This window comes from Sinohyriopsis cumingii, chromosome 10, assembly GCF_028554795.1.
Source record: "Sinohyriopsis cumingii isolate HCF-2022 chromosome 10, ASM2855479v2, whole genome shotgun sequence".
NCBI lineage: Eukaryota > Metazoa > Mollusca > Bivalvia > Unionida > Unionidae > Sinohyriopsis > Sinohyriopsis cumingii.
Window position 1 is genome coordinate 88419353 of NC_142970.1, and position 27388 is coordinate 88446740.

Below are 27388 nucleotides of genomic sequence, written 5' to 3' on the forward strand. Positions count from 1 at the left end.
TATGCGCATTTACTCATTTTAAGTTAGATATAACTTGTTTTTTTTTATACAATTTAGCCAAATTCTATTAATTCCTGATTTTTGAATGGTCTGCATCTTAACTGTCATCAAGAAACATCCCGACGAAAAATTATCGATCTCTACGGTATTTTACAATGGTGGCCATGTACTAAACTTGGGTCAAAATAAGTGCGAGTCGAGTAGAATCGTCACAATTGAGGGTAGAACGAATTTGCTTATCAATATGCGTAGCTTTCATTGTGACATCAGACAGCGCGGCATTCGATCCGGATTATACTTGAAAACACCTTTAGGTTCAATTCGTCCAAAAATGTATACGTACTTTAAACTGATTTTACCGTATACAGCTCTCGGGAGCGTCTAGATAATGACTTTCCAAACGAATACGGATATATACGAATCCAAATAAAGTGAATACTTGCCACTAATAGGTATGTATAATCAAATTCTAAAAAATGTAAAGCTTCTGCTGAAGAAACCAACACTTCATATAATTGTTTTTAAAGAAAAGGTTGTTCTATCCCAGCTTGTATCTCATGTAAATTCAAACAGTCATTTTAGCAATGTACAATCTGCATATCGCCCTTGCCACAGTACTGAAACTACTCTTCTAAAAGTAGTCAATGACATTCTGTCTACGTTGGATAGCGGAAAGATTACAGTCCTCACCCTCCTTGATTTGTCTGCAGCATTTGACACAATAGACCATGATATATTACTTCACCGTCTCCAGCATGTATTTGGCATTCACGATACAGCCTTACTGTGGTTCAAGACCTACTTGATCAACAGGACACAAATTGTATCTGCAGATGGAATACACTCCAACCCATTTGATCTATGTTGTGGTGTTCCACAGGGGTCTGTTCTTGGACCTGTTCTCTTCATTCTGTACACTCAGTCGCTCTCAAGTGTCATAGATCATCATCCAGTGTCTCACCAATTCTACGCTGATAACACCCAAATATACAAATCTAGCCACCCAACTGAAGTTGATGCTACCATCCAAGGTGTAGAGAAGTGCATTTCTGATGTGAAATCATGGATGATATGTAACAAGGTGCAGATGAATGATGATAAAACTGAGAACATTCTGATCACAACACAAAGACTTTCTCATTCAAATACTTTACCTCAAACAATAAATATCAGCAACACCAACATTAAATTCACACAATCAGTACCAGACATAGGTGTTACTCTGGGCAGTACTCTCACATTGTACCAACATGTCATGAACATATACAAGGCTGCATATCTTGAGCTGAGACGCATCAGCTCAATTCGCAAATATCTTTCAGTTGATGCCACTAAAACACTTGTGTGTTCATTAGTACTTTCAAGACTGGACTATTGTAACTCAGTTCTGTCAGGTTCATCTCAATATCTGCTCCAGAAACTTCAAATAGTTCAAAACACAGCTGCTCGGATCATACTTAGAGTACCACGATCAGAGCACACCTCTCCGCTGCTATGTACACTACACTGGTTATCCATTCGATCCAGAATTAAACACAAAATTTGTTCTCTGTGCTACGTTTGACTGTCGGACTCTAGTCCAACATATCTATCCGACCTCACCCATGTGTACACACCAGCAAAATACTTACGCTCCTCTTCTGACAATCGTATACTCATTATTCCCACTATGAAAACAAAGTCATATGAACAGCGTTCTTTTGCATACCAGGGCACAGCAGCGTGGAATGAATTACCCATTGAACTCAAATACAAAATGATCACATTCAAGAAAGCTCTCAAAACTCTCTTATTTCGACTGCAAGAACAAACTTAAAGACCTAATAATGTTTCCTACCTTAAATATTCTCAGCATGTTTTTTTAATGTTTTCTAATTTCATGGTGTTTGTTTTTGTAATCATATAATTATATGTTTTTTTTATCTTATAGGTGTTGTCTAATGTTGTAAAGTGCTTAGAGCTTGTAAAGATTAGGCGCTATACAAAGTCCTCATTATTATTATTATTATTATTACTGAAATAATCGGTGTTGAATGCCTACATGACCCGTTTGATTTGCATTATATAAATAAATAGGAACGCTCATATCGAATTAAGGCTCGTGTGCATAATTTAACTTTCCCCGAGGAATTTTAAAATGTAACATGTCTCCATGATTCTGTTACTTTGACATAATTGCTGCCATCCAGGATTAAAATATGGAACAAAACCTAAATAAATCTGCATATTATGTTGTAATCCAAATATATTTTCAGTCCTTTATGGAGAGATTCCGTCCTGTGAAATTCAACTATTGATTGTGTCGCGACCTCTATATGTATACCTTCGAACATTTGGACACCTAATGACCATTTGCGTTTATTTGGTCATCTTTGAATTTCATTATTCTATTTTAATTTTCTTTATCCGATTTTTTAAAATAACATTCCGATTAACATACAAATTAAAGTGTGTGACCTTCAGTGAATTGCCAAATGCATCAAACATTATAAATATATAACATCATATCCTTTCGAATTTATTACGTGCTGAAACTCCCGAAGCAATCGGACATTTTATACAATTCTGTCATAAGATTGCTATTATTATTATTATTATCATTATTATTATTATTATTATTATTATTATTATTATTATTGAACTGAAATGTGATAATTATCTTTACAGAAATGGGTCGGTCGATGCTAATTATTCTGTTATTATTTCTGCCGCGAGCAATCTTGCAGAAGCCATGGCTTATATCAATGATTCTGTGATTGATCAGCTCAAGAGCCTGTCAATAAGTGGAGGTTACGTTAACGTCACGTACATAGAAATGACAATGCAAGAAGAGCTAGGTAAGAAAGAGAGAGGAAACTAAAATATCTTTATGCCAGAATAACAACAGAAAATATAAAACAGATAAAGATAGACTGTCTGTCATAACGCCGTATACATAAATTGATTAAATGATACTACCCACATCTACTTATTAATAATCAAACTAAAACAAATCGTTGCTTCATTTTGTGTATAGTCTTTTCCAACATTTATTTGATCTCATGGTAACTAATGTGTGATCTTGGCTAATAAATTACATTTTGATTCGGAAATATCTTACGGAGAACGAAGCAAATGTATCGTGTGACATGTAGTAATGTATCGTGTGACATGCAGTAATGTATCGTGTGACATGCAGTAATGTAACAAGAAGAAAAGTTGCTCCGCTGTCCAGGACAGAAATGCAGTGAAATCTCATAAGGTAGTCTTCTTTCCGCTTGTTTTACTATTACCATTTACATGTAGTTTGATTCGATATCGCTAATATGTCACCCAAGGTTTGACATTTTCTTGATGAGTTGACTAGATGGTTCGAGACTGGAGCTATTAAATCCTACTAATTATCAAGCCACTGGACCTTTGGAGTTCCGTGGTTTGAGAGAGATCGATTGTATGTTACTCGTGTCATCCAGACCTGTTACAAGTATAAATTACAAAGATTGTGACCAGGGCGTAAAAGGTAGTTTAAACTAAGCGAGTTCGTGGCAAGGACATTCCATATTGTATGGCACACGTTTGACATGTGTATCACGCAAATTTTGCTTTTTGGTCATATTGATCATTGTAATTGAGAACAGAAAAATGGTACATGTTACTGATTTCAGTTGTATAACCCGAGTAATCTGTAATTAGAAAGAATAAGTACTTCTCTTTCTCAATATTGCAGATGCCCTGATGAGTCTTAGTATATGCCAACACTCAACTCCTCCACCTTGTCCTTATGGATTTAAATGCAGTTGCTGGAGTTCAGGCAGCGTTCTTTGTTCAGACAGATGTGACAGCCAGGTTTGTGTGCACGGTACCTGCTATATAGACCACCAAAATGAGATCATTCCGAAATGCAGGTACAAATCTTATTTTGTACTTACTTATGTCCTCGGCCACAACACTTTAGATGTATTGTTTTTGATAAAAAGTAGTTGGGGTCATTTGATAATGTTCGTGATTGAAGTTTCTTTACATCTCGCAAATTATTTCCCAATAGTGAAATATTTCCAATCATTTCAGATAATAAAAAAGACATGGACCCAGTGATGACAAACACCGACTTACCTCTTACTGTTTAACCGTAAACCAAGAAGATTGCATTTTCACCCTATTATATACAAAAGATCGGGGTAGGCCAATCATTTCCTGAAACAACCATTCCAAAAATATTTTTAGTTGAATTGGTTGATTATCAAGTTTGGAATTTCATATAAGAACTGCCTTCTAACATCCAATATACCAATGGATACATTAAAAAAAAAAAAAAACAAGACAAAATCACAGACAAAACTCACATAGTCAGTTTTGATGTCTGTTTCAAAAGATATGGGGTTTATAGATTGTTGTTACTGTTTATGGTAAATCCCATCTAAAGCTCATGAATGTTTCCCTACTACAGATGTGGATGCTGCCGCGGTGAAGCCTCGCAGGCACACAAACGCATAGGTGATAACTACTTCAGTTGTGGATTATCATAGTATGATTATCATAGTATTCTTTAGAAAAGATTACTAACAATACTACACTCGTGGTTTCCTTTCAAAACCATGTACGCGAGTCTATTTACTTTGATTCGTACAGCATGCAAATCAATGGCCCGTTTCAATTATTCTCCGCTGTTAGCTATTAGTATCGACGCACGAAATCGCGGAAAGCTTTCCTTTTCGGCTAGTACCGTCTCGAACTCCGCGGTCGTAATGGTGTTATCCTTGATTTACTAGTTGTAGCTATACTACTTTGCAGCACAGCGATCATTTCTGAATACAAACGTATTCGTGAATATAACTGTAGCAAATTCATTTCGCCTGCGTTGCCAGTCAATCTCGTAAAAGTTTACATAGACACGACAGCAAATGCGAGAGGCGTACCTATGATCATTGGTGTAGTCGCTATTCCAACAACCCTATGTCAACGGTGATTGCGGCGGAGATTCCAGAAATAACGACAACATACACGCGTTTGTACTTTGCAAGTAAATCGGTTTCTTGGTGATTTCATCTCGCAATTGTTGTTCCTCGTCTATTACTACAGCACACCCACTTTCAACCAAGCATTTTCTTAACCTGTACAAGTTTCAGTTTTACCTAGAACTACATGGAGTACGCCTCTGCTTGGGGTTGCCAACGATCATTCACGCATTTGTTCAAGAAATGTTACATCCACAAGTGCATCTTTGTTGAATATCAGTCTGGTGTTTTCTTTTGCGAGGCGAGTTAATGTTGGTGATGTGAAATAAACGACGGGGAGTTTTGTCGCCGTGGATTTGTCGAAGAGTTCTACTTTGTTGTTGAACAAACAATCACTTGATGATTTCGTGTTGTAATTTTCCAGTTGTCTTGAAAAATCACAAGCTATCCCGGGTCAACACCATCAACAGCCCGGCTGATAAACGAGGTTATGTCCATTTGGTAGCAAATCTGGTCAGATCCAAAACTGACTTGTGTCTGGATACTGCCCTTACGCGCCAGTTGGCATCATATATGTTACGCGTCGGCGTATCATTAACACGTAGAAATGCATCTGAAGCGCTTGACTTACTTCGTAATCATCAGCAATTTAAAACTCATCAGTGGACCCACCGCAATCATCAAAGGAGAGTCCAAAACCGACGAAAATAGCCCAAAGTCTGCTCTAGTAATCAATGGCCATTTCCTTTTTTTCTAGGACCATCTAGGGAAGGTCTTAATCAGAACCATCCAGGTTGCAATTTGAAAAGTCACATAACTCAGCCGCTCTTGCAATCATGGGATCCGCATTAACCAACAACGTTGGAGTCACCGCGAGGAATACAAATGTTCTGCCATTTTTTTGTATTTGCTTCACATGTGACGTTGACACATTTAGTGTTACCTGGACTATCTTTTGTTAGCAGCATTGCGTTGAACACGTTGTATTTGAGTTTCCAGTATGATTTTTCGGATAAATTTTCCGATTGACCATAAAATCATTTCTTATAGCGCTTTATATTACTGCAAGCTGCTTATCACAAAGATGACCCTAACTTCTTGGTATGACATTATTATCTGGAAATTAAACAAGTTCAATAGCATGTTTTGAAAATAATTATGGGCTTCCAAATGACGCGTAAATGACACTCATTCGGCATTCTGAATCCTCAAACAACTGAGTCGTGTATAAGAGAATCTCAGATATGTATCTATAATAAGAGAAGTGGTACTCGGTTATATGTGGTTTGAAGTAAATATCGGCCACAGACTGCTTGTACAGGGAAAAGTAATAAAACGGTTATAATGTAGTAAAGTTTTATAAGGAAACATGCACACACGTGCAAACATTTTGGTCACATCACACGAAAGACCACAACTTGTGATATAGCACGGAAGACGTGATTGGCATCCCAGTCAAGGAAAATTTCTCCCGAGGGTTCCTGACGACATATGAACCACAGAGAAACCTCAAGCATTCATGACAGGTCAGTATCATAGTGTCACTTGTTTGTCCTCCACGCACCCGTTCCCTGGCTTGAAACACAACTCAGACATGTCATGGTGAGCCTATACCTTGTTGAGTAGTTAGTTGCCATGATAACTATTGAACAGTACCGTCGTAATAACCTGTGGCGAGTACAAGCAACTACAGCATTGAAGTGCATGAACAGGAACAAGAGCGATCATGTGGTCCGCGAAGGGGTTATCACAAGCATCCGCAGTATTATTTACGACTTTCGTGGGAACTTTCAGTTTCATGAAGAAAGCCGGGTCCAAACAAAATTAACTTGACTGTGATATCACTTCCGGGATGACGAAACACCTTGGTTATATATCATGGTGACAGGCCCATTTCTGGATATAGTTACGATCCTGGAGCATAGCTGGATCTATGACGAAATTGCAATGACAACAAGCGCTCGGAGAAGAACATGTAAACCACGTCGCTGCTGCATGCTGTGACACGATCTCGTGAACTAAACATCAAACGATATCCGTGAGCATCAGCGTGCTCACGTAGATCTCGTCCACGACATCAACGCAATTTTGGGACCGGCCATCAGAGAAAGACTAGTTAGATGCTCACCAAAGGAGTCAAAACGACTAAGACTGCACTCGTTGGACAAAGCCCTTAATAGGAGATGATGTCTTCATACAAAAAATAAAATAAAAATAATACAATAAAATAAAGCAAAAACTAAACAAGCCCGCCAAAATGTAGCCTCCGATCAAACAATTTCCGTGATAAACCAAAATCCGTGCCAGTACTGGAAAGGCGAAGCCTCGTTGAAAACTTAGCTAACGCTGCAAAATAAGCGTTCTGATAAATTTTGTTACGCTCCATGAGATAGATTTCCCGCAGGTGGTTGGATTTAATGACCCACAACGAAGTTAACCAAAGCCAGTAGTTTGTTTCTTCTGCACACAAATACGCGTTATCCTTCGTACATGTGTTAGCAGGTACAATTAAGACGAGCTGACGTCCAAAGATTCCCCAATAGGCGCAAAGGCAATCAAATGTATGCATATACATGGAACGCTAACATGGCGGCGGCTTCTCGAGTTAGACCCAGGCAAAGAATTTCTAGTAGCTGTTGATGCGTTGTTCATAAAACACAATGTGCGGGTTTGTCTTGGACATGTTAATGTACATAGCGATCAATGCATCGTGGAACAATTCCACCGCACGCTTGCAGAACAATTATCTGGGCATCAAGAATTAATAATGCAACCACAAAGGGTCTCTCATGTGGGTTAAGCGGCTTAGATAAATCGCAGCAGCGTTGACTAATGAAACCACACGTACGATGGGTTAAAATCAGCTAACGCGATTGGCAGAAAACCGTTGTGTTCACACGAGTTGCTTTACTTACGCAACCACCAGCGTTAGAGATATATGTCATCGGGGATCTTGAAAGGGGACAAAGCCATGCTACTGACCCTGTATGATCCATCGATGCAAATACGACCTCAGACTGGATTAATATTCCAGGACAATCAATGCGCTACTGTTCGGCGATGGAACCTTCAATTGTCTCTGACAAACGAGCGGCGATATTTCATCGACTGGACAAGATTTTCCGCGAAGATATTCCCGGTACATGTTGAGATCATTTTTCCACAACATCGCGGTGGATCTCTCTGACTTTCTTAATGCTTTTGTTGGCATTTTATAACGAATACATTGTACATTGTAGGTTTATTTTGCTGTTCCCGAACACTCATTCTTGAATTTACTCAAAGCTTTTTTGCTCAATAGCTGAATAATTGATTGCTTTTCAGGTACTCGATGATGTGTCACCCATATCAGCGTAGATGTCACTGCTGGTAATGTTCATGTGGTTGTACAGCACACACACACACACACACACACACACACACACACACACGCACACACACACACACACATGTGCGTGTGCCCATGCATACACGTTGAATCATTAATCGTACATGCCTATAATTCCACTCCTTCCTTTCTTCCTCCATTTATTGGGGCCCCGAGTGGCCGAGTGGTCTAAAGCGCTCTTCGTTACGGATCACTGCCATCTCACCTCTGTCTGTGTGCGTTCGAGTCTCGGATTCGGCTAATGTGTGTATGTGAGAAATCTTGCCAGTAGCTTCTCGTGGGTCGGTGGTTCTTTCCAGTGTTTTCCCGGGTTCTTCCTCTACCATTAATACTGGCCGCCATGTATAGCCTATCTTGCGCTGAAAAATGGCGTTAAACCCTACAAAAACAACAATAAATTCATCCATTTTTTCGTTCATTATCTACTGATTAATGCATTTCAGGTGTCCAATGAACGATGATGGCTATGTGTACAGTGGTGACAGATGTGAGCACAAATCTTTATCCACATTAATTATAATAACATCAGCTGTTGGTGGAGGTGTGCTTATTGCAGCAGTTTTTATCGTCTGTCTCATCTGTATCAAGATGAGGAGAAATAGAGAACAGCTAGATAATGTTCCGTAAGTATAATATATAAAGAATGATAGGTTCATTTTCAATCAGTCAGTATCTTGCAATCTGTCATACTTGAGAGGCGTAGCTATGTTTACTCAAAGGGCTTAGCCAGGGATATTAAAGGAACAAAGCTATGCATCCTCAGCTTATGCGTACCCAAGAGGCGTAGTCAGGCATGATCAAGGGATATGGGTAGGCCTACTCAAGATCTCAAGATGCATAGCTTGGTATGCTCCTGAGGATTTTCTATGCATTTTCAATTGATATAGCCAGGCATATATATATATATATATATATATATATATATATATATATATATATATATATATATATATAATGTACGCTGTATCAATGATATATCACGAGATGTATACATTTTTATAAAACGAGTTCTGTATCATTGATACAGCCTACATACTATACATATATGTTATTCATATCACATACAAATACACATATCTGCACTCTGAACGGCGTTACGATATGTTCCGGGTAAATGTGTATTGACAGAGTGAATGAACTCCTCACATCCCTGCAAGTGTGTCCGCTACAAAATGTAGTTTTATGATTTTTCTTGTTGTTCAGAGTCACATATGCAAATTAATAAGTTGATTGTTTTCTTTTTGAGTTTTTAATTTTATTTACATTTATTAAATCAATATAAGACAAACTCTTGATTTAAACAAGAATTATTGTTTTCATGAAGAAAGTAGTGCGCTAAAAACACTTAGCTTCTTGTACACTGAACCTGAACTCTCAGGCATTTACCTAGTGGCGTATGGAAATTAAAGTGGAATAGAAACTAAACGAAATGACGAAGCAACAAGAGGTAATTAAAATATTTTAATATATTGACAGTTATCTAAGTCATAATTCTGCTTAATTAACATTTTTAAAGACTATACAACTCTCTCTTTCTCTCTCTCTCTCTCTCTCTCTCTCTCTCTCTCTCTCGCTCAGTGGCGTCACTAGGGTTGGTATCACCCAGTGCGGTAATTCATGGTGTCACCCACATTGACCTCCTCCCTGACAAAACTTCAGAAACGTTATAGACAATCATTTTGGTGTCACCCCCTCTGATAATGTCACCCGGTGTGGTCAGCACTCTAGTAGTGACGGCGCGACCATTTGGATATTTTTATATTTAATAATTAATAATCGAGTTTTAGAACATTATAATAGGTTTAAGAAACTACAACAACAAAGCATTAAATACGCTATAGTATGTGTATCTCGTAACCGACAAATTTAACATGTAGGCCTAGTGTCGACTGACGATAGCAACTATGTATCATTGATACTATGAACACTGTATAAAAATCCCAAGGAAAGCGTAAACATACCGTTACGACAAACCTGATTACTGTAGGTTACTTGGCACAAGTGCAGTTTTAATGTTTTCGTTTTTCTCACTCCTGATTTATGCTTTTTGTTTTTGTCCCTTACGCACGAGAGGGGAGAGGGAAATGGAGAAAAAAAGGAAAGGATTCCGATGGAATTGTGTACCATTTCAATTTCAGTTAGAAAACAGGGACTGTTAATACATTTTATCAATATTTTTATATGTCATTTATGATTTATGAATGAGTAGAAATTCATCATTGATCTTTAGGCCTGCAGTTGAAAGAGTGTTTATATATTCGTATTATTGCCGCCATGGGCGGATCACAATCTCTTTGATATACCAATAATATTAGTATATCAGTTTGCTGTATACCAACACTTTAAATACCATGCTATTTTTAATGTATGTGATATATATATATATATATATATATATATATATATATATATATATATATATATATATATATATATATATATATATATAGTTTTGACACTTTCACTTGTATTTATGAAGAGTTCGTATTCTAGTTTTAAGATAAAACTAGCTTTGTTTATGAGCTATTACAAATACATCACGTTTATGAAGAATTAAAAAGTAATTCCACCAGTCTGCATAATAATGCATTTGGTGTACACCAGCCCACATCCATCCCTTTCCTGGAACGAAATAGAAAATAAATAATAAACAAAAAATAAATTAAAACTTATTTTCACCTTGAAAATACGTAAATATTTCAAGAAAAAGCCTTAAGGTTAACAAAACTTTGTGTCATTTGTGTTCATGTCTTTTCGGCTTATCAGATGGCCTTGCATACGCATCCATATTAAGACGGAAATGGCGTAGACGTCTTTAAGGTGTGTATGCAAAGAACCATCAAAGCTATATTTCCTATATTTGTATGCAAATGTATACATACGTACTTATTAGTATCTCAGTGGATGTTAAGTTAGTAAATACGTCGTTTACCTGGAATTTACTGTGAAGGATTTGTTTGGGTGCACTTATTTTCGCCACTTGCTATATGTGTGTGTGTGTGTGTGTGTGTGTGTGTGTGTGTGCGAGAGAGAGAGAGAGAGAGAGAGAGGACGTATACGTTTATTCTTAAATTGCAATCTTACATTCACTAGATTGGACAACCTGCCAAACTACAGCAAGTATTTCCCTCGTGACAGTACTTACCAGCCACAGTACGGTTATGGCCTTCCCATGGGTAGAGGAAACAGCATAGAATCACGTGACTTAGTGGCAACACCCAGATACATTCCTGACAGCGACCACGGACAAGAAGTATATTTATTTTTATCATTCTTATTTGTCTAATGTAGGAATCATCTTTCAAAATGGCCGTTCCTAAGTAGAAATTGAAGGGCAGATGGTTTTGATTTCCTACATTTTAATTGCTCCTTGGAAGTCGTAACGTATTAGAAATTTCCAACTATATATTTCATGGACGAATGTTAAATTATTATGAATTACATGATATATTAGTAGATGCTTTTGTTTTTTTCTCAGGCAATTTTATATCAAATTCCGATTTCTTAACAGTAATACCTTTGTATTTTCACCTGCGCTTGCTTTTGTCTTGTTTTCTACACGGTAGTAGCAGAGTGACACGATATTAAATATTTGATTTTCCTTAATGTTTTAAAGATTTAAAAAAATAGCAGTAACAAAATCAAATTTGATCATTGATATCCTTTGTTATTTTAACGTATTAGCATATATAAATCCAAGTGATTAGGTAATTTACTCAAACTGAAATACCATATAATTTGTACTGCAATTTAATTATTTGGAAACGCACAGCTGACATACATATTATATCCTCAAATAAATCACACTGTGGAACTTCCTCTTCATTGACGTAATTATTAGTAACACTTAACAAACAGTAAGTACCTATTGATCAAACAAAATTATGTATATTTTTTCTAAGGAATCATAGGGATACATTTACATCATTAAACACACACACACACACACACACACACACACACATACACACCCTTTGGCAGTTTAGGATTTGTTGTTTCTATTTTGCAAGAAAGAAATGTCTAGCAGGTAATTTTGACTGTAATTTAATTTTGTCAAGAAAATTATTTATAAATTTGTTTAATTATTTATTTATTTCAGAACACGGGTTTCTTTTACCAGGAAATTGATACTCCGTCTGGGGATTATGTGAGTGATCCAATCGGACAAAAACACACATATGATTACATAGGAGTAAATACCAAGGTAAAACAGGAAATCAATAATCTCTTTTGGAGAAATTGAATATTGAAAGTAATGACAAAGTATATACTAGACATTCATACCTTGTATTAAATGACAAAGTATATACTAGACAATCATGCCTTGTATTAAATGACAAAGTATATGCTCGACATTTTTGTCTTGTATTAAATGACAAAGTATATACTAGACAATCATGCCATGTATTAAATGACAAAGTATATGCTCGACACTCATGCGTTGTATTAATTGATAAAGTATATACTAGACATTCGTGCCTTGTATAAAATGACAAAGTATATCTAGACATTCATGCCTTGTATTAAATGAGAAAGTATATACTAGACATTTATGCCATGGATTAAATGACAAAGTATATACTAGACATTCATGCCTTGTATTAATTCACAAAGTATATGCTCGACATTCATGTCTTGCATTAAATGACAAAGTATATCTAGACATTCATGCCTTGTGTTCAATGACAAAGTATATACTAGACATTTATGCCTTGTATTAAATGACAAAGTATATACTAGACATTCAAGCCTTGTATTAATTCACAAAGTATATGCTCGACATTCATGTCTTGCATTAAATGACAAAGTATATCTAGACATTCATGCCTTGTGTTCAATGACAAAGTATATACTAGACATTTATGCCTTGTATTAAATGACAAAGTATATACTAGACATTCATGCCTTGTATTAAATGACAAAGTATATACTAGACATTCATGCCTTGTATTAAATGACAAAGTATATACTAGATATTCATGCCTTGTATTGACAAAGTATATACTAGATATTCATGCCGTGTATTAAATGACAAGGTATATACTAGATATTCATGCCTTTTATTGACAAAGTATATACTAGACATTCATACCTTGTATTAAATGACAAAGTATATATTAGCTATTCATGCCTTGTATTGACAAATTATATACTAGACATGTATGCCTTGTATTAAATGACAAAGTATATCTAGACATTCGTGCCTTGTATTAAATGACAAAGTATATCTAGACATTCGTGCCTTGTATTAAATGACAAAGTATATCTAGACATTCATACCTTGTATTCAATGAAAAAAGTATATACTAGACATTTATGCCTTGTATTAAATGACAAAGTATATACTAGACATTCATGCCTTGTATTAATTGACAAAGTATATGCTCGACATTCATGCCTTGTATTAAATGACAAAGTATATCTAGACATTCATGCCTTGTATTAAATGACAAAGTATATGCTCGACATTCATTCCTTGTATTAAATGACAAAGTATATACTAGATATTCATGCCTTGTATTAAATGACAAAGTATATAGAAGCTATTCATGCCTTGTATTGACAAAGTATATACTAGACATTCATGCCTTGTATTAAATGAAAAAGTATATACTAGACATTCATGCCTTGTATTAATTGACAAAGTATATGCTCGACAGTCATGCCTTGTATTAAATGACAAAGTATATCTAGACATTCATGCCTTGTATAAATTGACAAAGTATATACTAGACATTTATGCCTTGTGTTAATTGAAAAAGTATATACTAGACATTCGTACCTTGTATTAAATGACAACGTATATCTAGACATTCGTGCATTGCATTAAATGACAAAGTATATCTAGACATTCGTGCCTTGTATTAAATGACAAAGTATATCTAGACATTCGTGCCTTGTATTAAATGACAAAGTATATCTAGACATTCGTGCCTTGTATTAAATGACAAAGTATATCTAGACATTCGTGCCTTGTATTAAATGACAAAGTATATCTAGACATTCATGCCTTGTATTCAATGACAAAGTATATACTAGACATTCATGCCTTGTATTAAATGACAAAGTATATCTAGACATTCATGCCTTTTATTCAGTGACAAAGGATATACTAGACATTCGTGCCTTGTATCAATTGACAAAGTATATACTAGACTTTTATGCCTTGTATTAAATAACAAAGTATATACTAGACATATATGCCTTGTATTAAATGACAAAATATATACTAGACATTCGTGCCTTGTATTAAATGCCAAAGTATGTACTAGACAATCATGCTTGTATTAAATGACAAAGTATCTACAAGACAATCATACCTTTGATAAATGACAAAGTATATACTTGACATTGATGCCTTGTATTAAATGTCCAAGTGTATACTAGATATTCGTGCCTTGTATTAAACGACAAAGTATATTGTAGACATTCATGCCTTGTATTAAATGACAAAGTATATACTAGACAATCATGCTTTGTATTAAATGACAAAGTATCCACTAGACAATCATGCCTTGCATTAAATGACAAAGTATATACTAGACATTCATACCTTTTGTTAAATGACAAAGTATATACTTGACATTGATGCCTTGTATTAAATGTCAAAGTGTATACTAGATATTCATGCCTTGTATTAAACGACAAAGTATATTGTAGACATTCGTGTCTTGTATTAAATGACAAAGTATATACTAGACATTCATGCCTTGTCTTAAATGACAAAGTATATACTAGACATTCATGCCTTGTATTGACAAAGTATATACTAGACATTCATGCCTTGTATTAAATGACAAAGTAAGTACAAGACAATCATGCCTTGTATTAAATGACAAAGTATATGCTCGACATTTTTTCCTTGTAATAAACGACAAAGTATATACTAGACATTCGTGCTTTGTATTAAATGACAAAGTATATACTAGATATTCATGCCTTGTATTAAATGACAAAGTATATACTAGACATTCATGCCTTGTTTTAAATGACGAAGTATATACTAGACATTCATGCCTTGTATTAAATGACAAAGAATATGCTCGACATTTTTGCCTTGTAATAAACGACAAAGTATATACTAGAAATTCATGCTTTGTATTAAATGACAAAGTATATACTAGATATTCATGCCTTGTATTAAATGACAAATTATATACTAGACATTCATGCCTTGTTTTAAATGACGAAGTATATACTACTCATTCATGCCTTGTATTAAATTACAATGTATATGCTTGACATTCATGCCTTGTATTAAATGACAAAGTATATACTAGACATTCATGCCTTGTATTAAATGACAAAGTATATACTAGACATTCATACCTTTTATCAAATGACAAAGTATATAGTAGACATTCATGCCTTGTATTAAATGACAAAGTATATACTAGACATTCATACCTTTTACCAAATGACAAAGTATATACTAGACATTCATGCCTTGTATTAAATGACAAAGTAAGTACAAGACAATCATGCCTTGTATTAAATGACAAAGTATATGCTCGACATTTTTGCCTTGTAATAAACGACAAAGTATATACTAGACATTCATGCCTTGTATTAATTGACAAAGTATATACTAGATATTCATGCCTTGTATTAAATGACAAAGTATCTACTAGACAATCATGCCTTATATTAAACGACAAAAGTATATACTAGAAATTCATACCTTTTATTAAACGACAAAGTATATACTAGACATTCATGCCTTGTATTAAATGGCAAAGTATATACTAGACATTCATGCCTTTATTAAACGACAAAGTATATACTAGACACTCATGCCTTGTATTAAATGACAAAGTATATACTAGACATTCATGCCTTTTATTAAATGACAAAGTATATACTAGACATTCATGCATTGTATTAAATGACAAAGTGTCTACCAGACAATCATGCCTTATATTAAACGACAAAGTATATACTAGACATTCATACCTTTTATTAAATGACAAAGTATATACTAGACATTCATGCCTTGTATTAAATGGCAAAGTATATACTAGACATTCATGCCTTTATTAAACGACAAAGTATATACTAGACACTCATGCCTTGTATTAAATGACAAAGTATATACTAGACATTCATGCCTTTTATTAAATGACAAAGTATAAACTAGACATTCATGCCTTGTATTGACAAAGTATATACTAGACATTCATACCTTTTATTAAATGATAAAGTATATCCTTGACATTCTTGCCTTGTATTAAATGACAAGGTATATACTAGACATTCATGGCTTGTATTAAATGACAAAGTATGTACTAGACATTCAAACCTTTTATGAAACGAGAAAGTATATACTAGACATTCATGCCTTTTATTAAATGACAAAGTATATACTAGACATTCATGCCTTTAATTAAATGACAAAGTATATACTAGATATTCATGCCTTGTATTGACAAAGTATATACTAGGTATTCATGCCTTGTATCAAATGACAAAGTATATACCAGATATTCATGCCTTGTATTGACAAAGTATATACTAGATATTCATACCTTGTATCAAATGACAAAGTATATACTAGCTATTCATGCCCTGTATTGACAAATTATATACTAGACATTGATGCCTTGTATTAAATGACAAAGTATATCTAGACGTTCGTGTCTTGTAGTAAATGACAAAGCATATCTAGACATTCGTGCCTTGTATTAAATGACAAAGTATATCTAGACATTCATACCTTGTATTCAATGAAAAAAGTATATACTAGATATTTATGCCTTGTATTAAATGACAAATTATATGCTAGACATTCATGCCTTGTATTAATTGACAAAGTATATGCTCGACATTCATGCCTTGTATTAAATGACAAAGTATATCTATACATTCATGCCTTGTATTAAATGACAAAGTATATGCTCGACATTCATTCCTTGTATTAAATGACAAAGTATATACTAGATATTCATGCCTTGTATTAAATGACAAAGTATATACTAGCTATTCATGCCTTGTATTGACAAAGTATATACTAGACATTCATGCCTTGTATTAAATGAAAAAGTGTATACTAGACATTCATGCCTTGTATTAATTGACAAAGTATATGCTCGACATTCATGCCTTGTATTAAATGACAAAGTATATCTAGACATTCATGCCTTGTATTAATTGACAAAGTATATACTAGACATTTATGCCTTGTGTTAATTGACAAAGTATATACTAGACATTCGTACCTTGTATTAAATGACAACGTATATCTAGACATTCGTGCCTTGTATTAAATGACAAAGTATATCTAGACATTCGTGCCTTGTATTAAATGACAAAGTATATCTAGACATTCGTGCCTTGTATTAAATGACAAAGTATATCTAGACATTCATGCCTTGTATCCAATGACAAAGTATATACTAGACATTCGTGCCTTGTATTAAATGACAAAGTATATCTAGACATTCGTGCCTTGTATTAAATGACAAAGTATATCTAGACATTCGTGCCTTGTATTAAATGACAAAGTATATCTAGACATTTATGACTTGTATTCAGTGACAAAGGATATACTAGACATTCGTGCCTTGTATTAATTGACAAAGTATATACTAGACTTTTATGCCTTGTATTAAATGACAAGGTATATACTAGACATATATGCCTTGTATTAAATGACAAAATATATACCAGACATTCGTGCCTTGTATTAAATGACAAAGTATGTACTAGACAATAATGCTTGTATTAAATGACAAGGTATCTACAAGACAATCATACCTTTTTTTAAATGAGAAAGTATATACTTGACATTGATCCCTTGTATCAAATGTCCAAGTGTATACTAGATATTGATGCCTTGTATTAAACGACAAAGTATATTGTAGACATTCATGCCTTGTATTAAATGACAAAGTATATACTAGACAATCATGCTTTGTATTAAATGACAAAGTATCTACTAGACAATCATGCCTTGCATTAAATGACAAAGTATATACTAGACATTCATACCTCTTGTTAAATGACAAAGTATATACTTGACATTGATGCCTTGTATTAAATGTCAAAGTGTATACTAGATATTCATGCCTTGTATTAAACGACAAAGTATATTGTAGACATTCGTGTCTTCTATTAAATGACAAAGTATATACTAGACATTCATGCCTTGTATTAAATGACAAAGTATATACTAGACATTCATGCCTTGTATTCACAAAGTATATACTAGACATTCATGCCTTCTATTAAATGACAAAGTAAGCACAAGACAATCATTCCTTGTATTAAATGACAAAGTATATCCTCGACATTTGTGCCTTGTAATAAACGACAAAGTATATACTAGACATTCGTGCTTTGTATTAAATGACAAAGTATATACTAGATATTCATGCCTTGTATTAAATGACAAAGTATATACTAGACATTCATGCCTTGTATTAAATGACAAAGTATATGCTCGACATTTTTGCCTTGTAATAAACGACAAAGTATATACTAGACATTCGTGCTTTGTATTAAATGACAAAGTATATACTAGAAATTTATGCTTTGTATTAAATGACAAAGTATATACTAGATATTCATGCCTTGTTTTAAATGACGAAGTATATAGTACACATTCATGCCTTGTATTAAATTACAATGTATATGCTTGACATTCATGCCTTGTATTAAATGACAACTTATATACTAGACATTCATGCCTTGTATTAAATGACAAAGTATATACTAGACATTCATATCTTTTATCAAATGACAAAGTATATACTAGACATTCATGCCTTGTTTTAAATGACGAAGTATATAGTACACATTCATGCCTTGTATTAAATGACAAAGTATATACTAGACATTCATATCTTTTATCAAATGACAAAGTATATACTAGACATTCATGCCTTGTTTTAAATGACGAAGTATATAGTACACATTCATGCCTTGTATTAAATGACAAAGTATATACTAGACATTCATATCTTTTATCAAATGACAAAGTATATACTAGGCATTCATGCCTTGTATTAAATGACAAAGTATATAGTACACATTCATGCCTTGTATTAAATTACAATGTATATGCTTGACATTCATGCCTTGTATTAAATGACAAAGTATATACTAGACATTCATGCCTTGTATTAAATGACAAAGTATATACTAGACATTCATACCTTTTATCAAATGACAAAGTATATACTAGACATTCATGCCTTGTATTAAATGAAAAAGTAAGTACAAGACAATCATGCCTTGTATTAAATGACAAAGTATATGCTCGACATTTTTGCCTTGTAATAAACGACAAAGTATATACTAGACATTCGTGCTTTGTATTAAATGACAAAGTATATACTAGAAATTCATACCTTGTATTAAATGACAAAGTATATAATAAATATTCATGCCTTGTATTAAACGACAAAAGTATATATTAGACATTCATGCCTTGTGTTAAATGACAAAGTATATACTAGACATTTATGCCTTGTATTAAATGACAAAGTATAAAATAGACATTCACGCCTTGTGTTAATGACAAAGTATACACTAGACAATCATGCCTTGTATTAAATGACAAAGTATATACTAGACATTCATACCTTTAATTAAATGACAAAGTATATACTAGACATTAGTGTTTTGTATTAAATGACAAAGTATATACTAGATATTCATGGCTTGTATTAAATGATAACGTATATGCTCGACATTTTTGCCTTGTATTAAACGACAAAGTGTATACTAGAAATTCATACTTTGTATTAAGTGACAAAGTATATACTAGAAATTCATACCTTGTATTAAATGACAAAGTAGATAGTAGACATTCATCCCTTGTATTAATTGACAAAGTATATACTAGATATTCATGCCTTGTATTAAATGACAAAGTATATACTAGACAATCATGCCTTGTATTAAACGACAAAGTATATACTAGATATTCATGTCTTGTATTAAATGACAAAGTATATGCTCGACATTCATGCCTTTATTAAACGAGAAAGTATATATTAGACACTCATGCCTTGTATTAAATGCCAAAGTATATACTAGACATTCATGCCTTTTATTAAATGACAAAGTGTATACTAGACATTCATGTCTTGTATTAATTGACAAAGTATATACCTTGTATTAAATGACAAAGTATATACCAGACATTCATGCCTTGTATTAAATGACAAAGCATATACTAGATATTCATACCTTGTATTAAATGACAAAGTATATACTAGACAATCATGCCTTGTATTAAATGACAAAGTATATACTAGACATTCATATCTTTTATTAAATGACAAAGTATATGCTAGACATTCATGCCTTGTATTAAATGACAAAGTATATACTAGACATTCATACCTTTTATTAAATGACAAAGTATATACTAGACATTCATGCCTTGTATTAAATGACAAGGTATATGCTAGGCAATCATGCCTTGTTTTAAATGGCAAAATATATACCAGACAGTCATGCCTTGCATTAAATGACAAAGTATATGTTCGACGTTTTTGCCTTGTATTAAACGACAAAGTATATACTAGAAATTCATGCCTTGTATTAAATGACAAAGTATATGCTGAACGTTTTTGCCTTGTATTAAACGAGAAAGTATATACTAGAAATTCATGCTTTGTATTAAATGACAAAGTATATGGTAGAAATTTATGCCTTGTATTAAACGACAAAGTATATACTATAAATTCATGCTTTGTATTAAATGACAAAGTATATACTAGATATTCATGCCTTGTATTAAATGATAAAGTATATGCTAGACATTCATGCCTTGTATTAAATGACAAAGTATATACTAGACATTCATGCCTTGTATTAAATGACAAAGTATATACTAGACATTCATGCCTTGTTTTAAATGACAAAGTATATACTAGACATTCATGCCTTGCATTAAATTACAAAGTATATACTAGACAGTCATACCTTGTATTAAATGACAAAGTATATACTTGACATTCATGCCTTGTATTAAATGACAAAGTATATACTTGACATTCATGCCTTGTATTAAATGACAAAGTGTATACTAGACATTCATGCCTTGTATTGACAAAGCATATACTAGACATTCATACCTTTTATTAAATGACAAAGTAGATACTTGACATTATTGCCGTGTATTGAATGACTAGGTATATAATAGACATTCATGGCTTGTATTAAATGACAAAGTATATACTAGACATTCATGCCTTGTATTAAATGACAAAGTATACACTAGACATTCCTGCCTTGTATTAAATGACAAAGTATATACTAGACATTCATGCCTTGAATTAAATGACAAAGTATATACTAGACATTCGTACCTTTTATTAAATGACAAAGTATATACTAGACATTCATGCCTTGTATTAAATGACAAAGTATATACTTGACATTCTTGCCTTGTATTAAATGACAAGGTATATACTAGACATTCATGGCTTGTATTAAATGACAAAGTATATACTTGACATTCATGCCTTGTATTAAATGACAAAGTATATACTAGACATTCATGCCTTGTATTAAATGACAAAGTATATACTAGACATTCATACCTTTTATTAAATGACAAAGTATATACTTGACATTCATGCCTTGTATGAAATGACAAAGTATATACTTGACATTCTTGCCTTGTATTAAATGATAAAGTATATACTAGACATTCATGCGATGTATTAATTGAAAATGGATTATACTAAATTTGCACTAATCCGTAGCGGATTAATAAAACATGTGAATATTTCACATTTGTTACACGCTAAACAGACTGACAAAAACGACGTTTCAAATATGTTGATGCCATTGAATTCTGAAAGTGTAAGAAAAAATATATAATTCTTTTGAAATAAATATGATGCAGTTCTTTTTTAAAGTTTCCTTCTTCTAGTTTTATTGGAGACTATTTGGAACTGGTATATTTAATTTTGTATTGTTCTTATAAAAACTGGATCTGTCTATAATATGAAGCACAAAATTCTTTGTAGTATTATTATTATAATGATTTAAGTTACATTGGTAACGCTGGAAGATTAAAACTCTAAAAACTTTATTCTTGGGAAGGTCCTCCTGACATGTTGACGAAACGTTAACACGCTATGTTATCTTTGCAGTTGTGTTTGTAAGCGTTCGCCTCTTGCTTACCGACCAAGTAAAAATTCTTAAAGATGTTGACTTGACCTGTTTTGGTTTCGAAAATTTTAATTTGAATACGAAAATCAAATATATGTGAAGTGAGTCACAGATGTCAATAATAAATATAAAATTGTAAATATCTTTGTCGGAGTTTGTTTCCTCAATCTCCACACCTTTGATATAATTTGTATTCGCTTTGTTTTTTTCTCGCATGCTTGATTTCAACCTTCAGCAGGATTCTTTTTGTTCAAACGTATCGAAATCATTTGATATCAAACCTTCCACATCAGATGTAGTGTATATTACATTACATATATCAACATTACTTTTGTTGTTATTACAATTATATCGCTGTTAATATTGTTGTTAATTGTGTTTTTATTATTGTTGATATTGATATACAGAATTATCTGATAAAATCAAATGAAAATCTTTACGAATGAAGAAGAAATTAAAAAGAAAATTATGGAAATGAATTTAGAACTATTTTCGGTGTAATAAAGTCTTATATTCCTTTTTTTCTTTCAGTTTGAGATCACGAGACCGCAATTCCGGTAAACGGTGATATGTGTCCTTTACATTATTTCGCTGCGACAGACAGATATGATTCCATGCTTATGTGTGTGAATTTGGCATTATGGAGACCAAGAAGGTTCCTGTTAAGAACATGTATTGATATTGCAACATTATTATTATTGCATAACCTTGCCTTGTGATTACATTTTTGCAGCGTTAATGAGCAATACTTGGAATAATATTATATTGCTTTTAAAAAAAATCTATTTGACAAGGCTAATGTGAAATCAATAAACTAACCACTATATATAAAACCCTAATTAGATATATAACTCGGCTAAGCAACCTGTACTACAAAAACTTGACACTATCCAGAGAAAAGCCTTACTATTATGCACAGGAACACTTCCCTCAACATCATTAGAAGAACTACAAACACTAACAGGAGAACTACCCTTAAAATTACGTAGGCAAGAACTACTCCTCCGATACTCGATTCGATTAGATACCCACCCAGACAACCATCCCACCAAAATAGCTATAAATAAGTGTAAAGTTGTCTTCAAACCCAAAATCATACCCATCACACCAAGTGGCAAAGTAATCCTTGAACTAAGAGAAAAGATACCTCTACTAAAAAAACAGGTACCAAACAATACAGACCAGAACAAATCACCATGGTTACAAAAACCACCAAGGATTAACACTGAAGCTACCAAATTAGGCAATAAAGAAGGACAAGAAAACTTAATAAAACCTGTACTGGTAAACGAAATCAAGCAAAAATACCCGGACTATGTTAAAATATATACCGATGGATCAAAAACAAACAACCCACCAAGAACAGCAGCAGCAATAGTCATCCGTGAATTCAATATACAAACGGGATCCAGATTACCTGACTATTGCTCCATTTACACCACTGAATTCTGGGCTATACTTGAATCACTACAATGGATCAAAGACAACCAAATACCTAAAGCAGTCATTATAAGCGATTCCCTAAGCGTTATCAAATCGATCCAAAATCGCAATACACACTCTAGGGAACAATTCCTCGACAGAGCATGCCAATTAATCGACGATATCACCACAGCACATCAATTAGTCGAGCTCATGTGGATACCGTCGCACATTAGAATCTCTGGCAACGAAACAGCAGACAAAGTTGCAAAAACAAAACTAGGAGATCAAAACTCTATCAAGCTTAACTATAGCTCTACAGAAGCAATAAGCTTCGCACAAACATATATAGACCAAACATGGCAAGATTTTTGGAACTCCTCCACAAAAGGTAAAAATCACCATGAAACCCACAAAAACGTAGATAGGAACATACAGCTACCTAAGGGTACGTATTTAGAACAGAAAACGATAAACAGGATAATAACTGGAAAAAGTAAACTAGCAAGCAGTTTTGGAAGGTTTATAGGATCCAAACCAGCATTCATTAACTGCTTTAACTGCCACACCACCGAAGATCTACACCACGTATTCAATATATGCCCAAAATATCAACCCGCTCGGAAAATATTTATCAAAAACCAAAAAGAGATTGGATCACCACACATATACCCAGAGTTACTTATGAACTCTAATAAAAATAAACAATCAGCATATAGAAATATAAATCACTTCATAGACTCAACAGGACTTAGGAAAAAAATATAATTACTATCCCCACAAAACCAAAAGACCCAGTAACTAGCTAAATAAATTTAGAAGCAACAACATAAAAACCCATAACATATCATTCAATTTTATAAAAGTATTAATAAATAATTCACTTACAAAAGCACCTATAAAAAAACTAAGGAAACCGCAAAATCGGATGACCTAGATGTCCTTAACGAACCGAGTAATCAGCTAGGATTCCGGTCCTAGATGTCCTTAACGAACCGTGTAATCGGCTAGGACTCCGGTCACTTGCTAAATAAATTATAAATAACATTCAATCTCTAAAAACATTAATTAATAAATAACTTAAAGAGGCAGTATCTAAAAACTTATAAATAACTTAATGTAGGAAACACACCCTAAACACCTCGACTAGTGATACCATAATAACCTTGAAAATCTCTCTTCATATTTGATTTTTTACTAAGAACCTCTATAAACAGCATAGAATATCCCCTCCTCCTTTTAGAACATTTTAAAGGTAAAAAAAGAAATAAAAATTGAAAAAATAAAATAAAATCGCAAGAAACACCAGGCAAATGCAACAAGAAACCAGCGTTGTAAAGCAAGCAGGACCATTCCCGAGGTCTCCTTCCCACTAATGACAGCCAACCATTCAACTGTACGGGACCTTTATGGACCCACAGATTGAGGTCAAACTATCAGGGTTCCTTAAATCCATAAAAGCCTGGGGTAGGTGGCACCATCCAATTCCCCAGGAACGACTAACAGGCTGCGGTGCAGTCAGAAAAAGTGGCACATGCACATTTGTGCGCACGCCACTATAATTAAACTCAGCAACAACAACAACTTCGTTCTGCATTGAAAAAAAGGTTAAAATTAAGCGACTTGTAATTCATATGGATTTTTGAAAATAATATTTGTGTATCGTGCGATGTAATGACCCATGTATTTGAATTGAATCAAAAGTTTATACCATCTGTAAAAAGGACCTATAGCTAAGGTTACCTAACGTGCCCATAAATTCCGTTCAGTAAGGAATATGTTTAACACTATTTCGCTGACATGTTTCTACAAGGTGGTCACAACTATTTTAAAATAAACTCAAAACTTAGGAATTTTTAAGGGAACGTGGCTGTCCTAACATAAGCTGACCTGGAACAAACCATGACAATTTAGAAGATCTGTTTTACAGGATAACATTCATGTGATATTCAAGTAGATGTTAGTATGCTTATTTAGCGTTGACATTTTTTCTCCAATTGTCAATATGTAATATATACCTAATGGATATGGAATAGTAAAGCGTACTGGTACTGAAACCTATTTGTCGTAAGGCGTCCCCTCCAAAAAGTGAATAAGAAAAAAATACAAACACCCCCTCCCCTCCCCGAAAAGGAAACACAACACCATTATGGCCACCCTGTCATCTCAATATGGTCTCTGTATTCAATTCCTTTAGTCCCGCTTGTAAGTCCTTGGACACACACACATTTCATTAATAAGTTAATAAATAAGTGACAATATTTCGCCAGTAAAAATCAGATGATTACTATGAAATTTGATTTTATGGAATAGCCATAAAACATGGCAGTGTTCTAAAACCTTTTATGAAATAGTTTTTGCCAAAGTTTGGTAAACTTTTAATGCTAACGGTTATACGGTCTTTATTTTGAAGATGTTGTTGTTGTTGTTGTGGGGTTTAACGCCAATTTTCAGCACACGATTGGCTATTCATGGCGGCCAGTATTAATGGTGGAGGAAGAACCCGGGAAAACCCCGGAAAGAACCACCGACCCACGAGAAGCTACTGGCAAGCTTTCTCACATACCCGCATTGGCCGAATCCGAGACTCGAACCTACGCAGACAGAGGTGAGATGGCAGTGATCCGTAACGGAGAGCGCTTTAGACCACTCGGCCACTCGGGGCCCCATTTTTGAAGATGAACATGTACATTGCTTAGATTGAATTCGAAATTGTATATAACTTTTTCAACTCTCAAAAATGAAAGGTGATGTTTTATGATATTCAGTTTAATGGAAATTACTTGAATGGTTAATATGTTCAATGTATAGTGCGATTTATTTCATTGCATTTGATGTAATAGCGACAGAAAGCAGCTTAATGACAAATAAGGTCTTTGACTCAATACTTACCATGCTGTATTACATTCTCAATATTGGCCACACAAGCGAATTTTGTACCATGAGAAGATCTCAGTGTCGTACATTATAATCTACAGATAATTATTGGCTCATGAAAATTAATTTCACGTAATAGCTATGCAGGTTTTTTTTGTTTGTTTAGCCTTCAACCCGATTGATTTTCAAGTGTGCTACCTTTATTAAAAATGATAAATTTTACAGCAATAATGTCTTTGAAGAGAACAGTAACATCGTTTTATACGATGAGTGTCTGTTGGTGTGCGTTAATAAAACGTGACTGAATTCAGTAGCAACGAAATTTGTCAAAGTGACACCTCTTTCAAGGGAGCTTGAACTTCTTCTTCTTCCTTTTTCTCTCTCCCTATCGGGTTATGGAAACAGCTTGGCTAAGAGTTCCTGAGACGGACAGTCTCGTAAAGTATCTATCTATCTATCTATATATCTATCTATCAGTCTGTCTGTATGTTTGTATGTCTGTCGGTCTATCGAAAAAGCTGCAAGTAGCTATAGTTCAATCATGCCTTACTCACAGTCTGATGGGGAGGCGAGCGGGGTTCGGGTTGCCGGACTGGAGCGTCGTCTTCATATGTTCTTCCACTCCTGTACCCAACGT

General features: G+C 33.9%; 1 protein-coding gene across 3 annotated transcripts in view; it reads left to right on the top strand.

Annotated features, from left to right (window-relative positions):
• The window catches only part of LOC149790553 (interphotoreceptor matrix proteoglycan 2-like), a 69455-nt gene extending 42391 nt beyond the window's left edge, over positions 1–27064 (top strand). For 2 of the 3 annotated variants that reach the window (XM_089972617.1, XM_089972619.1), the window contains 6 exons: positions 2668–2837; positions 3707–3884; positions 8766–8945; positions 11416–11575; positions 12422–12526; positions 22984–27064. In XM_089972617.1, the coding sequence (XP_089828743.1) occupies positions 2668–2837; positions 3707–3884; positions 8766–8945; positions 11416–11575; positions 12422–12526; positions 22984–23013 (823 nt within the window). In that variant the 3' untranslated portion in view covers positions 23014–27064. The remainder of the gene's footprint in view (positions 1–2667; positions 2838–3706; positions 3885–8765; positions 8946–11415; positions 11576–12421; positions 12527–22983) is intronic. The other variant, XM_089972618.1, reaches the window with a different exon arrangement.
• Positions 27065–27388: the final 324 nt, after the last annotated feature.